The sequence below is a fragment of the Bactrocera tryoni genome, chromosome 3 (genome assembly GCF_016617805.1).
Source record: "Bactrocera tryoni isolate S06 chromosome 3, CSIRO_BtryS06_freeze2, whole genome shotgun sequence".
NCBI classification, from domain to species: Eukaryota; Metazoa; Arthropoda; class Insecta; order Diptera; family Tephritidae; genus Bactrocera; species Bactrocera tryoni.
In genome coordinates, this window is record NC_052501.1 from 25855251 (window position 1) to 25867522 (window position 12272).

Here is a 12272-nt window from a genome sequence, read left to right on the forward strand (position 1 = left end):
GTGTTAAGCTACAATAACTTTCACAAATGCAAAGACTCCTTGCAAGTACTTTGATTTGTCGGTTCGAATGACAGAATATATGTATATATATGTATATATATATATGCTTTAGTGACTCGAATTGAAGAAGTTATTCGGCTTTTACAGCATTGCAACCCATGCCAAATTTTGTGAAGATATCTCGTCAAATGAAAAAAACTTTCCATACAAGACGATCTGATTCCGATAGATCACTTTATATGGCAGTTATATGCTATATTGGTCCGAAATCGGTCGTTCCGACGAATAAGCAGCTTTTTGGTGAGAAAAAAACCGGTGCTTTTCAGAGATATCTCAAAATCTGCTAGTCCCGCCGTTCGCATATATACAGACTGAGGGACAGACAGGCGGATATGGCTGAATTGACTCCGTTCGTCGCGCTGATCACCTACACATATATTTTTTAGGGTCTCCGACGCTTGGTTTATTGTACTACAAACAGCGTGACAGACTTAACATACCCTATTCAGGCTATATATGTAAATATCAAAATTTATTTAGTCAAAAATAATAAACAAGAAATAAAATAAAATTTAGAGAAATAAAAAATAATGAAAAAAACTAAAAAAATAATAATAGAAAATTTAGAAACTAAAAATATTTATAATTAAAAACAGAAATTTTGAAATTTTTCAAGGCTCATTTTAAAGCTTTCTCTCCCGCACTAACTTTTTTTTTACTACTGGGTGTGCAAACAACATAAATGTAATGAATCTGCGAAGGAAAGTGTGTCTCTGTGTGTGTGTGTTTTTATTCTCACTTTAATTCAATTCGAACTTCGGCACGTTATAAACGAGTTCTATGCAGACCTGTCCGTCGACAGTTATTTACGAAAGTATGTTTGGTCGAAGTTGTTATCTGTCCGTTATCGGCAATTGTTCGTCGTTCATCGCCTTCGCTGTCAGCCGCATTGACACTTTGACGTCGACGGCGCCTATAAGCGCGCTTCGTTAGCAATTGTATGGGTTCTAATGCGAAATTCGCTCGCCCGTTGACCGTTTAGCCTTTTCTACTTATTTTGTGCGTACTTGCTTTCACTAACTGCTATTTTGTTTTGTTATTATTATTATTATTATTTTTTTGGTTTTATTATTTTTTCATTACTTTGTTTTAGCACTATAACGAACAAATGCTACGGTACTCACATTATTAAATCTTTCCTGCAAGTGGGAAAGCGCTTCTTCTAGTTCGACAATCCGATTTTCCAGTACCTCCTGCGAAGAGAGCAGAAAAGAGAGAGAAAGAGAGTGCCAGAGATAGCAAAACAATAAACGATGAGTTCAAATGAAATTTCGTTACACAAATTAAATACTAAAGTTTACATTTTAGGTTATGTGATTTTATTAATATTTATTTTTGTTTTTTGACTGTGAACTTGACCGAATATGTGTATGTTTGCACCAATCTGTGTTGCGATTGTTGTTGTTGTGAGTGACACCGAATTATACACAAAATGAAAATTAAAACTGATGTAAATACATGTATGTATGTATGTGTATATATGTATGTATGTATGTGTGAATGTTGCATGTTGTTTAAAATTAATGGTTGAGTGCAAATGCCTCTAAGGACCATGACCGTGGTGAGGTTATGTACATACAAAAACGACAGATGAGGAAGCGTGACACTAATGTTTTTCTGAGACCATGAAGAAGCGGCTACAGATACTGATACCACAATTTTTATAGGGATTTTCTATACTTATGGTACTTTTGATTTATGTAAGAAAGGTTCTAATAATACTACTACTGGTTCTACCGAAATTTACAGAGGTCCAACTTTAGCTTTCGTTATAACAATCGGTTTTTTTATTCGACATTGATTTTATTAGAGATTTTATAGAGAAGATATATAATACACTGTTTTATAAACAGATTAAGGCTTTCAAAATACGTACTCGACAGTTTTTTTCTTCATTTTCAATTAATACTTTCAAATTGTTTATAATTATAGATTACAATTAGGGAACTATGGGTATAAAATATAAATCTTGAATAATATAAGCCCACTCTCAAGGGGCCCCAAGTGTTTAGAGGAACACAAACTGAAGTTAAATGTTGTGTGACCCACTAGGAGATCTATCGTTACTGGAGACAAATAAAATCTTTACCTTCAAATAAACTAAAATATAATTTGTGTTTCAGGTCCTATGGTAAACCTAGAAACTTGGAGAAAATATATAACGGGTGATCCAAGTAGAGGTACTTTTTTCAATAGCCTTTTTTTGACAGATCACGCGTGAGTCGTGTCAAGCTCTCATGTTAATTTTGTTCAGTATTGTGTGGCACTTCGATTTGGGCTGACGTATGGAACGACTTGGTGCATTTTACGTCGAGCTCTTAAATTAAAAGCGCATAAAATACAACTGAAGCCGCTCGACCTTCACTAGCAACATCGCTTCAATCTATGGGCTCTTGAAAAGTTCGAAGAAGATCCGACGTTTTTAAGGCAAATTTTTTACATCGAGACCCATTTCTTGCTCAATGGTTTTGTAAATAAACAAAATTGACAACCTGAGGAGATGCAGGAGCTGTAATTTCATCCAGAAAAAACAACGGTTTTATGTGGTTTGTGGGCCGGTGGAAAAATGGATCAATATTTCTTCAAAAATGATGCCGCTGAGAGTGTAATCCTCAATGGCAACTGTTATTTCACCATTATAAACGACTATTTGATGGCCGAAATTGAAGTTCATGATGCGACATTTGGTTTCAACAAGACGACGCTACTTCCGACACATCGCATCAATCAATGGATTTATTGAGAGAACACTTCGGTGTGCAGATAATTTCACTTTTTAGGGCGGTCGATTGGTCACGAGGATCGTATGATATCATACCGTTAGACTTTTTCTGTGAGGATATGTAAAGTCTAAAGTCTATGGGGAAAGAAAAAATGTACAAGGCAAGGCTACAGTTTGCAAACATATTGCTCAGATCGGATCAATGTAGCATATAGCTGTCACACAAACTGACCGATCAAAATCAAGTCAGAGATCATTTTATAACCTTTTATGCCATAAAAAATGCAGCTGTGAAGGGTATTAAAGCTTCGACGTAGCCAAAGTTAACGTTTCTGCTTGTTTTATACCAGTTGTAATTCTCTTTTTACTATCTGAGAAATAATATACAATTTCCATTCAGATTTCTGAGTAGCCGCTGGTCAAGTACGGCTCTGTTATGCAGCTATAAATGGTTAAAGGAAGTATTAAGATGTATTCGCGTGCACATCATAAATATTTATAAGTTCGCATGCATTCAATATATAAAATTCAGCATTATCGGCCACAAAACGTACTGCACATGCGCACAAGTGGTCGGCCGGTCAGCGTTCACACGCATAAGAACAACCACCAAACCGCATGTGCGCCACGCACCGCTGCACTGCGTCCGTGTGTTATGCGTCTGCAGGGCAATGAACTTGCGTACAATCAAAGCGTAAAGTGCGTCATAGTGAGGCAATAAAGTTGCGCTACCGGCCGACGGTCGACGGTCGAGTCCATTCAAGTTCAACTGGCATATGTTATCGAGTATGTATACGAGTGTGTAAGAATAAAAGTGCTAGTGGGCAGCGCAAGGAGAAAAAGTGCATATCTGGAAATCAAAAGAAAAAGAATATTGCAGCAATCACTGGCAGCGAAGACCAGCGCCTGTTCAGTGGTCGGACCGCGAACGTGACCGCGCATTCGGAGCGGCCGGTAGCTTAGGATACTTTTCATTGTCGCGATTTTTGTGCGAATTTTAGTGGCGTAGTTATTTCTTTGATCTTATGAGAAAGTGTAGACCCTACAACTGTTGCTACTATTGCTGGTCGGCACGAAAACAACTACTTGTTAGTGGGTCTGATAAATGCGCGCCAGCGAGCTATTAGTGAAATTACAGGGATCAAAGAGTCAACAAAGCCAGGCAGTAAAGTCTGCAAGCAAATATTCAAAGCATCTACAAAGGTTCTTTGATATACAGGGTGGTGTATATTGTAGTTTCCGGCAAAAAAATTAACATAATTTTCTACTGAAAGTGTAGGTTAGGTTACTCTGTAGGGTAGAAAAGAATGAGCCATTCATAGAAAAGTTTTGGTCCTTTACGATACCAAATGGAGTTCAGTTACATCGTCCATGAAGAGTAGTCATCCTCTAGGATGCCTGCGCTTGATGCGAACTTCAAAATACTCTGTGGCCTCAATACCAATACCTCTGCCAGTGGATCATACCGTGGGGACCCCAGATGCTTACAACGTATTATTGTCAATGCAGGATAAGTGTACAAAAGTCGCTCCATTGTTTCTCTGGTGCCTTGCTCTAGACATTTCTTGCAGTCTTCTCGATTTGTCCGCCCATTCTGCCGGCGTGTGTCGCCACCAGATAGTGACCAGTTAGTATTCTGATCATGTTCTTACAGTCTCTTCTGTCTATTGCCAATACGAATTTTGTGTACTTCCGATCTTCCGATTTTACACATAACTTTTGCAGTTTTGCACCCAGGTATGTAGCTCGTTACATCGGGTTTTGATTTTCTTTACCACTCTTCGTCCAGATCGTCATATAGACAATGCATGGGTTATTGAAATTGTAAAGATTCCAATTATTTTGGACTATAATGCCGCTTATGTGGCAGACTCAGTTGGCTTACGTCAGAGATAACTTGTTAACAGCTTTTTAAGACTCTACCTAGGACATTCGCCTTGTATGTGGCTGTTATAAAAACAACTGGGTAAGGAAAAAATACTCTTTAAGAAGAACTGTTGTCAACTTTGGGCTTCTGCTAGGGCTCCAGCTGAAAAAGCAAAGGCTAGACAGCCCGCGTGTATCGATTCTATAATGAGGGATCTATAATGAGGGATAACATAGCTTCCGGGATGAAAGATTACTGGGTCAGACGAGAAGACTTTTCAAGAAGATTTTTGAAAACTGTAATATTTTTAGCGCTCCAGCTGAAAAGACAAGGTAACGAAGTAGATAGCTCGCGTGTCTTAAGTTGGTTCTAAGTAAATTATTTGAGGTCTTTGTGAAACATTTGCATGGCGAAGATCGTAACAGGTCGAATAATTGGACTTAATGAAGTACCTTAAGTTCAAAGAGTCGCAAACCTTCTGGAATTTCTGGTATTGCTCTGGTCAGTTCTTGGACCAAATACCACATTCAAACCCGATTGGTGCTCTCTTATGGTATTTTTAGGATAGAAAATATGGACGTTGGAAACAAGTTTGAATCTTGATGGACCAGGATGGACATTGGAAACAAATTTTAACCTTGATGCACTTTGAAACATGTTTGGAGTTTTGATGGACCTTCGAAATGTGTTTGGACTTCGGTGGACTTTACAACATGTGTGGATCTTGATGAACCTTGGAAGCAAGTTTGGACCTTGGTGCAATTTGGAACAAGTTTGGACCTTGGAAACAAGTGTGAACCTTATTGGACTTTGTAACATATGTGAACTTTGATAGAAACATGTTTGGACCTTGGTGGACTTTGAGACATATGTAGGCTTTGATGGACCTTGAAAACATGTTTGGACTTTCATGGATGTTGAAACGTGGATGAACCTTAGTGGATCTTGGAAAGAAATATGGACCTTGGTACACATTGAATCATGTTTTGACCATGGAAACATGTTTGAAACTTGTGGGAATTTGAAACATGTTTGGACCTTTGTGGACTTTGAGACGTGTGAAAACCTTAGCGGACTTTGAAACATATTTGGACCTTGGAAACATGTTTGAACCTTGTTGGAATCTGAAACATGTATGAAAATTGGTGGATCTTGAAAACAAGTTTGGACCTTGGTGGACTTTGAAACCTGTTTGAACTTTGGTAGACTTTGAATTTTGTGTGGACTTTGGCGGACCTTGAAAAATATGAGGTCCTTGATGGACCTTGGAAACATGTTTGAACCTTGATAGATTTTGAAACATGTATGAAGATTGGTGGATCTTGAAAACAAGTTTGGACCTTGGTGGACTTTAAAACCTGTTTGAACCTTGGCAGACTTTGAAAAATATGTGGACCTTGGTGGACTTTGGAAATAAGTTTTGTTCGATATCTCATTGCTGTTTGATATATCATTGACTTTTTATGAATTTCATGGGATAAAGCGCAGTCACAACCCAAATAACGAGGAGCTTCGAAAATACTTCTTATGTAGCACCCTATATGAACAATAGGCACGCATGCTTGCGACCACTTAAGCCCCACAATTTGCGGCAGCTGCAACTAATGCCGCACTGTAATTGCATAGTGCGAGTAGAAAGCAGCAATTGTCTAGCAGAACACAGCTTCAGTACTTAATATGAACAACAACAACACTACGGCAGCGATTGCGGCAAATCTGCGCTTGTGCGCATGCGCAAACACCCCACTGCACGACGAACAGCCATTTAGAGTGCCACAAACGTATTGCATTGTCTGGACTTGGCCTAATACGGAGTGACGTTGGAGCTGGTGAAACCAAGCAGCGCCACACACACAGACACATACACGCAAATAAAAATACTAACTAACTAGTTGGCTGACTAAGGCTTAGTGTGGTGGCTGCGAACGTCAATGCGATTTCCGCCGCCGTCATTGTTGCTGTTGCATGTATTGCTGTAGCTGTTGTTTTTGTTGTTGTTGCTGTTGCTACTGCATCAATAAGCATTAAGTATACAAAGGCATATTGCGTGTCTACCACAATCAGCTCATTGTCAGTGGTCTTGTTAAGTCGTTACCTGCAACTGCAGTTGTTTGCTAGTGTGCTGTTGTTGTTGTTGCGTATGCGCGTCAGTTGTTTGCTTTTGATTGCTAAATACGAGCAGTTAACGCGTTTCAGGTGAGCTCTGCTGTAATTGCACTGCACTGGCAACGCATACACGCACAGACACACCATTGTATTATATAATATATAGATGTGTGTTACCTAAGAGCTTAGTTGCTAATCGGAGCATTCTATATGAACAGCCAATAAGTATGCGTGAATGCAGTGTGGTATTTTGGCTGCGTATTTCGCAATCCATTTATTAATTTTCACATTTTTGTTCAAATATTTAATCAATGGCATTTGACGTTTTAACACTCCACTTATCTGCTGAGATATTTTGCAATATGTATGTGTGTATGTGTGTATAAGAGAAGTATTGCTCAATCGGCCATCGTGCGAACGAGTTTAGTGTTTTTGTTGGCAACATGCTTAGAGACAGCTTTTTGTTAGGCTTTGAGGACTCAATATAATTCCTGAATTACTCATATAACGGGTAATCCTAGTAGAGGAAGACCGTGGAGAGTCGATTCGACACCGCTCGCAGCAACTCGGACTGACGTATGGAACGACTTGGGCATTTTATGTCGAGATCTTAAATTGAAAACGTACAAAATACAGCTTGTGCAAGAACTGAAGCCGCCGACCTTCTCAAGCGACATCGCTTCGCTCTATGGGCTCTTGAAAAGATCCAAAAAGTTCCACCGTTTGCTGACCAAATTTTGTTCAGCTTATGAAGTCCATTTCTGGCTCAATGGGTATGTAAGCAAGTAAAATTGCCGCATTTGGGACGAAGAGCAACCTGAAGAGATATCAACGAATCAATGATAATAAACATTCCCCATTAAGTTTGGAGTTTCTGTGTTTTTTCTTAAAAATAAAAATCGATAACTTCGAAATGGATCATCCTTTACTTGTATTCCATGAGCTGAGAAGCGTTTGGATTGGCTGAGAGTTCGCCTGATTGTACACACGCATTTCGATCACTAACAAATCTAACCCTAACTGGAATGAAGTCAAAGCTTCATCGCACTTCAGCTAACATTTGGGAAGTTATAAACCTCAATTTGATGCTATCTCTGCTATTCTTCTTTAGAAATGGAAAACACGGCAGGAAGGGATAAGTTCGGGTAGGAAATAGAAATAAGAAAAGGTTTGCACCACGACTTAGGGTCTAGTGTGCTCTCTCCTACAAATGGATTCCCAAAGGCCCAGAACTCTGACGAATTCCAGGAACTTGCTGAACGCTATTAAGGTTATGTAATCCCTATCCACATTAAAGGATCTAAAGGCTTTGAACCTGCGTCTAAAAATTGCTGTGCAATCTAGAATCAGATCGCAAAACCCGCAGTTTGCACAAGAAATCATGCCATATAGGACCGGTGCTGCTTGAGCCTGCAGTGCTCAATGTAGAAAGCGACAAGGATATAGAATTTGTTTCCGCAGATCACGTCTTTGAACCTTGTTAGGTTGTAACATCCAATACAGTAAATCCAAACTAGTTTAAAGTCTTTCAAGCTTCAGACTATCGAGTCGGTATCGAAATGTTGGAAGAGCGTCATGTGATATTATGGTTGGAAAGGTGAGATTTTAAGCTTCATTTAACCAAAAATAAAATTAAATTAGGGGAAGTTGAAAAAAAGTTACAGCCGTTAAAAAATTAGTAAAAATAATGACCAAATTCGCTATATTTTGAAATTTTTGCATAAAAATGGGAAGAATGCCACGCAAGCCTTCAATGAAATTTGTGAACTTTACAGAGTCGATGTTGTATCAGTTCGTGTAGCACAACAATTGTTCGCTCACTTCCGTTCTGGAAATTTCGATGTGAAAGATGCACCTCGCTCTGGTCGACCTATCGTTGAAAAAGTCGATGAAATTATGAAAAAGATTGACCAGAACCGTCACATAAGCAGCCATGACATCGCTAAGGAACTTAACATTCATCATCAAATGATTTTGAACCATTTAAAAAAAGCTGACTACAAAAAGAAGCTCGATGTTTGGGTACCACATGAATTGTCTGTTAAAAATTTAATGAACCGAATTAACATCTGCAATTCTTTGCTGAAACGAAATGAAATCGAACCATTTCTGAAGCGAATGGTAACAGGAGACGAAAAGTGGATCAAATACGACAATAATGTGCGAAAAAGATCATGGTTCAAGCATGGTGAAGCTCAACAAATGGTCGCAAAGTCAGGATTGACGCCTCAAAAAGTTATGCTGAGTTTTTGGTGGGATTGGAAAGGAATCTTCCACTATGAGCTGCTCCAACCTAGTTAAAGGATTGATTCTACATTTTAATTGAAGCAATCAATCCAAAAAAACGGCCAGAACTGATCAACAGAAAGGGCTTTGTCTTCCATCAGGACAACGCTAGACCACACACATCTTTGATGACTCGGCAAAAACTGGGAGAACTTGGCTGGGAAGTTTTGCTACATCCACCATATAGCCCTGACCTTTCACAGTCGTACTTTTATTTGTTTCGGTCAATGCAAAACTCCTTTAATGGAGTAAAGTTGGTTTCAAGAGAAGCCTGTGAGATTTACTTGTCCCAGTTTTTTTATTGATGTTATAACTGAATTAGATTTTTCATTTGCATTAAACTCATATGTATCACACTTTCTGAATCATATGAGAGGCTGTTCTGAGAGCAATCAATTTTGGTAATGAGCACTGCTCATGCCGTTGTTTTTCTAGATTGGCATGACTGTCAGTGATCTCTGTGAAAAATGTCACATCAAAATAATCATTAGTGTTTAGTACACGCTTGTCTTTCTGAAGTACAAAACGCACATTCGGCGATTTCTACGATGAGTGAAATTATTCAACCAAGAAGTTCCATTCAATTTTGTGTACGGGATTAAAACCTTCAGAATGATGGAAAAGATCATCGGTGATAATTGTTTGTCGCGAGCAAGTGTTTTTGATTGAAACAATGGTTTCTAGGATGTCATGAAATGTACTGGCGCTGTGCCTTAGATGTATGCTTACGACCCGGAAACAGACTCTGTCAAATATCGTGACAAAAGTGAGCTGAAGCCGAAAAATTACGTCAAAGCGTTCGATTATCGAGGTGTGGTGCACTCCGCATCGGTCAAACTGTCAACAAGGAATACTATATGCGTGTTATTCGTAAAAAGAGGCTGGAATTATGGGACGACAACTCTTGGTTTTTGCATCACGATAATGCACCGTCGCATACTGCATTTTTTCTTCGTGAGTTTTTCCCCAATTTTTCAACAAATATCGTGCCTCAACCACCGTATTCACCTGATCTGGCTCCATGTGACCTCCAACTATTCAGTAAATTCAAACGATCGCTCCGGGGAAGCTGTTTTGAGTCAATTGAAGACCTTAAACGTGAACCGCTATGCGCATTAAAGGCTAATCGGGAAATTGACTTTAAAAACTGTTTCAAGGATTCGTGAAAAGTTGGCAAAAGTATATTGGGGACAAGGCGGAATACTTTGAGGGGCCTACATACATTTTGAGAAATAAAGAAAGAATTTTAAAATTATGAACAGGGTCTCACTATTTTTTGACCATAGTAGTAACACCCGCCGTTTTCTGACTGTCCACACCACCAAAGCTGCAGGTAATACCGTGACAAATCATATAAAATGTGTAATCGACGACTTTTCAGATTTATCATAATTTTTCATAAGCTTATTATGAAAAGAATGATGACTGTATATTCAATACAAAACCACCTTATTGCCAGTTAATTGCTTTTTGAACAAAGTGAAAGAATATTCTGAGTGATTATCAAGCAGCGTTGCTCAAGTTCAAAAGTTCACATGAATATAATTCTTTTAAAGAATATAACTTTTTTTATAAATTATTATTCGAATGAACAGTTAGAGAATAACGCATGCGAGCCAAGACACCAAGCCTGCATGTGGGAGCGTTGTAAGCGATTGTGACTATGATGTATTAGACGTTCGAGTTTTTTATCGGCAGACTGACATCAAACAGCATGCGAGACGCGGCAAGAGGTCCAAATGCATACCTATACATATGAAGATTTGTATACAAGTATAATGGCTATGGAATTATGAGCCAAGAAGTACACATAAAAACCTATAGCTCAGTTGCATATAGGCATTACATTGCATGTAGGCATATATGTACGTATAACACATATTAATATATAAGTATAATACATACATGCATATATACTATAAGCATTTTTGTATGTTTGTGCATACTCGAAATGAAACACAGGTGTTCTTGCCCCAAGTTGCATGTCATGCCCACGAAACATAAAATCTCGCCTCGTTCTAATTACAGTGTTGGCTATTGTATGTATATGGTTGTTGTTGCTGCTCGTTGACTGCGCTTGCCTCAAATGTCGGTTGCAATTGAGATTATACTTTTCTTCTGCATTTTTTATGTTTTTTCTGACACTTTTTTCAATTTTTAATTTCAAACTCTACATATTTACACCCCTTTTCCTTTGTAGTATGTATTCTAAACTTTTTTGTTGTTGCGTGGAATTGCTGTTGTTTTTGTGTTATGTGTACTCTAGTAATCATATTTTTACCGTTAGATGTGTAGAAATGTTAAAGGGTTAAGGCATAACTGTGTGTTATTATGATTGTATTTGGTATCAGCTCGCTTTGTGCATCTCTCTCATAAAGTTAGTGGCTCTTCTCCATGCTAAATTAGTTATTTAATGAGGTAAAGCAAGTCACTCATCATTTCAAGTAAATAAATGTGTAATTAACCTAGTTGTGTTCTACACAATCTTGAAATTATTGAAGGTTAACTAATGACTCGGGGGTTATACTTATGGCGTAAGTGACACTTTTGGCTTGAGCGCCGAAAAGCGTAGAGATTGTAGAGGCGATTAAAAAGCCTTAAAGACATAAATACATATAAAATTGAAGTCTACAGCACATTGAATGCGAACAGCATTGCTTTTTAGTGATTATGGCTACAATATCATTTACATCCTGAGCAGGGTATATTAAGCTTACCACGAAGTTTGTAACACCCGAGCTGTGCAGATTTACACTTGGTTTTGTTAAAATCCAACTCAAAAGTCATCTTCATTTCTTTTTGATTAAATTATCCTCTTAACCCAGACAAGAAAGATAGTTATGTGAGATCAAGCAAGGGAATTTCCTCAGTGAAGACTGAAGTGTGGAAGATTTGATGTTTAAGGCTGAATCCCCATAACTTACGTGCCAAACCCCCGTTAAGCAGGTATTTAAGAGTTGGTATAGATAAGTTAGTAAAAAATCTCTAACAGTCGTTACAATGGGACCACAGTTTTAAACGGCAAGTCACGGCTTCCGAAACTCCAATACATTGAAAGGAATAGCGCGGAAACTAACACGTAAACACCGTACAACTCATAAGGCCTATGTATAAGGAAGAGATGATCTATCATATGTACACAAGAGTTTCGGTTAGAATTGTCAATTGGATCTTAATGAAATCATAGACATTTTAACCGAAATATCTGGTAGCGCTATTGGGTAACTAACC

The 12272-nt window shown here is 38.3% G+C and overlaps 1 protein-coding gene across 2 annotated transcripts in view; it reads right to left on the bottom strand.

The window, feature by feature from the left end:
- Positions 1-12272, bottom strand: part of LOC120770919 — a 175313-nt gene that overhangs the window by 55461 nt on the left and 107580 nt on the right. Inside the window, exon 4 of one of the 2 annotated variants that reach the window (XM_040098615.1) lies at positions 1185-1253. The exons of the other annotated variant lie outside the window; for it this stretch is intronic. Within the exon in view, the coding sequence (XP_039954549.1) occupies positions 1185-1253 (69 nt within the window). The remainder of the gene's footprint in view (positions 1-1184; positions 1254-12272) is intronic. 2 annotated transcript variants of the gene reach the window in all.